At 37.2% G+C, this 3,574-nt stretch overlaps 1 protein-coding gene across 2 annotated transcripts in view; it reads left to right on the top strand.

Moving 5' to 3' along the window:
• The first annotated feature begins 1,055 nt into the window (after nucleotides 1–1,055).
• LOC106534807 (DEAD-box helicase 3 X-linked) overlaps nucleotides 1,056–3,574 on the top strand; it is a 12,258-nt gene continuing 9,739 nt past the window's right edge. For both annotated transcript variants that reach the window (XM_014031570.1, XM_014031569.1), the window contains exons 1-3: nucleotides 1,056–1,343; nucleotides 2,628–2,679; nucleotides 3,077–3,124. In XM_014031570.1, the coding sequence (XP_013887024.1) occupies nucleotides 1,299–1,343; nucleotides 2,628–2,679; nucleotides 3,077–3,124 (145 nt within the window). In that variant the 5' untranslated portion in view covers nucleotides 1,056–1,298. The remainder of the gene's footprint in view (nucleotides 1,344–2,627; nucleotides 2,680–3,076; nucleotides 3,125–3,574) is intronic.

The following is a 3,574-nucleotide window of genomic DNA, read 5'->3' as shown; positions in this document are numbered from 1 at the left end:
TGATGATGATGATGATGATGATGATGATGATGATGATGATGATGATGATGATGATGATGATGATGATGCTCTTCACTAATCTTGCTCAGGTCAGCAGCTGGCTGCTGGAACCAGGAAAATGGAACCAGCAGAAAGTCTACCATGAAGTTTTGTGTGGTTATTGCTTTGGTATTCCTTAAAAAGAGTGACATTAGTGACCCAGTGCCCTCATATGATGACTGCTTTAAAAAAAAAAAAACACTTCCTGTACCATGTATCTGTACCAGTCTAGTTATTATTAGGTCCTAATGATCCCATGTATGTTAGAGGAATAAAACTGCACCTCCAGAAGAGGCTGGGTCTCAGGAGGTTAAAGGAGGACTGGTGAGGATATCCTGGTACCAGGTCACACTGCCCTTCTGGTCATACAGCTCTCCAGTTTTTGACCAGGAACTTGTTCTTGTACCTCCAATAAACCCTCTGAAGTCATACATTTATTACTATCCTTAGGCAGACATATTACATCATCCCTGGGATTTTCTGCTTCACATTTGTCTGATGTTAAACTGAACAAAACCAACAAAGTGGGTCTTCTTGTTTTCCTTATCATTTTTGCCAAAACATCCTAAACCTACAAGATGGACAAGTAAGAATGGACGCACACATGTGTTCAAATTAAATTTAAATATTAATAATAATAMTATGTATACAGCTAGTCACAACACCACTTTATATCTGTCAGGAGCAGGATGACAAAAGAAAAAATTAAGCAATTGAGTTCAAATGGCTAAATAAGAAATATTTAAATTAATGAAATACAACTTATTTTAATGTTTTTGAAGACATGTAACCAATAAAACTCGGTTACACGTTGTTACACAATGAGTGGAGCACAAATGACGCTACAAATGTCCACTTCTCCTTCTGCTGACTGCAGTTCTCAGAAAATGGACAGAATGTTCGTGACGAAGCTTTCATTAAAAAAAAAAAAAACAGTCAAATATCGCGAGAGTTCGGCTTTGAGACGTGACTCTGAGCTTACAGAGCTGATATCTCGCGCTACCTCATCAACCTGAGTCTCATTCTGCCACGGTCCACGAGCCGGGAGGTTCACATCAGCAGCTCAGCGATACTTATTTAATTTAGTAACAAACTACTTGTTTTATATTTATACTCGAGGTGAAGCAGTACGTGTACCTTACTTTACAAGTGTCAGCCTGAGAAACAGATTTAAAACAAAAAGCTCAGTCGTCTCGCCGGCAGCGCGAACAAAGACCAGCCTTTCTTTAGATAAAAGAAAACCACCTCTGTCTTTAGTTATGAGTCATGTCGTCGTCGATAATCAACACGGTCTAGATCAGCAGGTAAGGACTGTAATCTTATGTGTGTAAACTTCAACATTTTCCTTTCAACGCGTGTGGTTTGGATCAAAGCTCGGTTAGCCTGATGCTAAGCTAACAGAGCGGCAGCAGCTAAGATGTCGGAGCAGAAACATGGTGATGGCGGAACTCGATGTTCTGTTCCTCTGAACTCACTTTATAAATTAACTAATCACGGTTTTCTGTTCGATACGGTGTACCTGTGGAGCAGGAACCAGTTTAACGCTCTGAACTGGTGTTAAAACWCACCAGAGTTAAAATAAACCGACCTGTTCGGGACAGCAGACCCGGCCGGCAGGGCCGCCATGTCGGGCCTGCTCCGCCTGAAACGTGGCGCAGGAAGAAAAAATGTTGGCATCGGTTTAATTTTCTTTAAATAACTAAAGTTTTATTTCTCAGGTCGAAACTAACTTCATATTAATGACATTATAACTGGTGTTTTATAAAGACAGTCGACAAGACGCACCTTTATTACTTTTATTAGATTATTTGTGAGTTTTAAAAAAAGGTATGTCGGTAATGGAGGCAGTGTGACGTCACTTTTATCACCTGTTACGAAACAAAGTAATTGTTGAAATGTGATTATTTTCTAATTAAAAGTCCGTGAATAACCTAAAATTTAATACTTTTTATTGCTGAGAAGTATGGAAGTAAAATATAAACTAATTTTTATTAGTTTTATCAACACTCAGGAAACATAAAGCTTTCAAAGTAGATTTTATTGGACTTTATTTATCATTATTATTATTTAATTTACTGTTAACCAATTGTTACAGGACACTTTTCAGTTTTATTTGTCAGCAACAAAAGTTGTCCACAGTGCCGCACAGCTGTGTTACATTAAGTCTTTATAATATTAAATATATAATATTAAAAACTGAGGGAAAATTATAAAACTTTATTTTAAACATTTATCCAGAGAAGAGACTTATTAAATCTACAGGTAACACTGAGCACTCATCAGGACATGTTTAAACAGTTTCACTTTTGTTTTTATAACCAGTGTTTTAATCACATCAGGTCACAGTTGTTATTTTTTGTTAAATGTTTCCAACATAATTGTTAAATTAAAATAGTTGGTCAGTGTTTGTGAGGCCATGCACTCCACAATCACCAGTGAAAATCTGAAACTCAATGATGTATAATAAAAATATTAAAATGACAGTCTAATAGATTATTGGAGTACCCGATAATGTAATTTATTTTGTATTAAAACACGTGTATTAGTATTCTTCCTGTGTATTTATAAAATGTTTTGTGTGTTCGTAGCTTGCTGCCCTAGACTTGAACGGTGCTGACGGACAAGGAGGAGGAACTGGCAGTAAGTAAAACATGTACTCTCCTAATTTACAATAACTTTAGTACAGAAGTGATTAAATTAGTTTTTATTCGTACAATGACTGCCTATAAAACTATTGTTTAGTACAGGAGTGTTTCTTCTAATCAAAGATAAGATCAGATAAAACTTTATTGATCCACAGTGGTGAAATGTAAACAGTTACAGTAACAGGACTGTGACACACACATTATGAACCTTGTTGTATAATTAACACACAGTAAGTTTCAGTTAAACGGGCAGTTTTTAAAAAGTTAACTGACTTCAGAGCTGTCTGTTACCTGCAGCTTTTTATTGACTTTTTAAACTTGTTTTCTTATTATGGATATAATTAAATTCAAAGTTCAGTGAGWGTGTTCACAGCTGTGTTTTCTCCATGCAGGACGTTACATTCCACCTCACCTGAGGAACAAAGATGCTGCCAAAAACGGTGAGTTGATTGTGTAAATTACCACTAACGACTAATCCAGTCAGAAACAGGGTTTCCTCTGGTGTAGTATTACACAAGCCTCCCTGCTGCGCCCTCAGTGCTGACCACTGAGCCACCGTGCTGCCAGTAATAATTATTAAACATAATTAATGTAAGGCATCTTTAACGTTGACATGTAATCAAACACTGAAATATTCATACTTACATTTATTATTACTTTAATTAAAGGTGAAGTAGCCCTCCGTGTTACTCTGTACCTCTGAAGTTTTTAATATAAAACATGTAAAGCATTACATCATACCTTATTTTCAAATTTGGTCACTGGTTGGTTAGAGGGCGGAGTCACTGGTTGGTTAGGGGGCGGAGTCACTGGTTGGTTAGAGGGGCGGAGTCACTGGTTGGTTAGAGGGGCGGAGTCACTGGTTGGTTAGAGGGTGGAGTCACTGGTTG

Source organism: Austrofundulus limnaeus, unplaced genomic scaffold (assembly GCF_001266775.1).
Source record: "Austrofundulus limnaeus strain Quisiro unplaced genomic scaffold, Austrofundulus_limnaeus-1.0 Scaffold1272, whole genome shotgun sequence".
In the NCBI taxonomy this organism is placed as follows: domain Eukaryota; kingdom Metazoa; phylum Chordata; class Actinopteri; order Cyprinodontiformes; family Rivulidae; genus Austrofundulus; species Austrofundulus limnaeus.
Note: the sequence above shows the minus strand (reverse complement) of the source record. Positions and strands in the feature narration are given on the sequence as shown.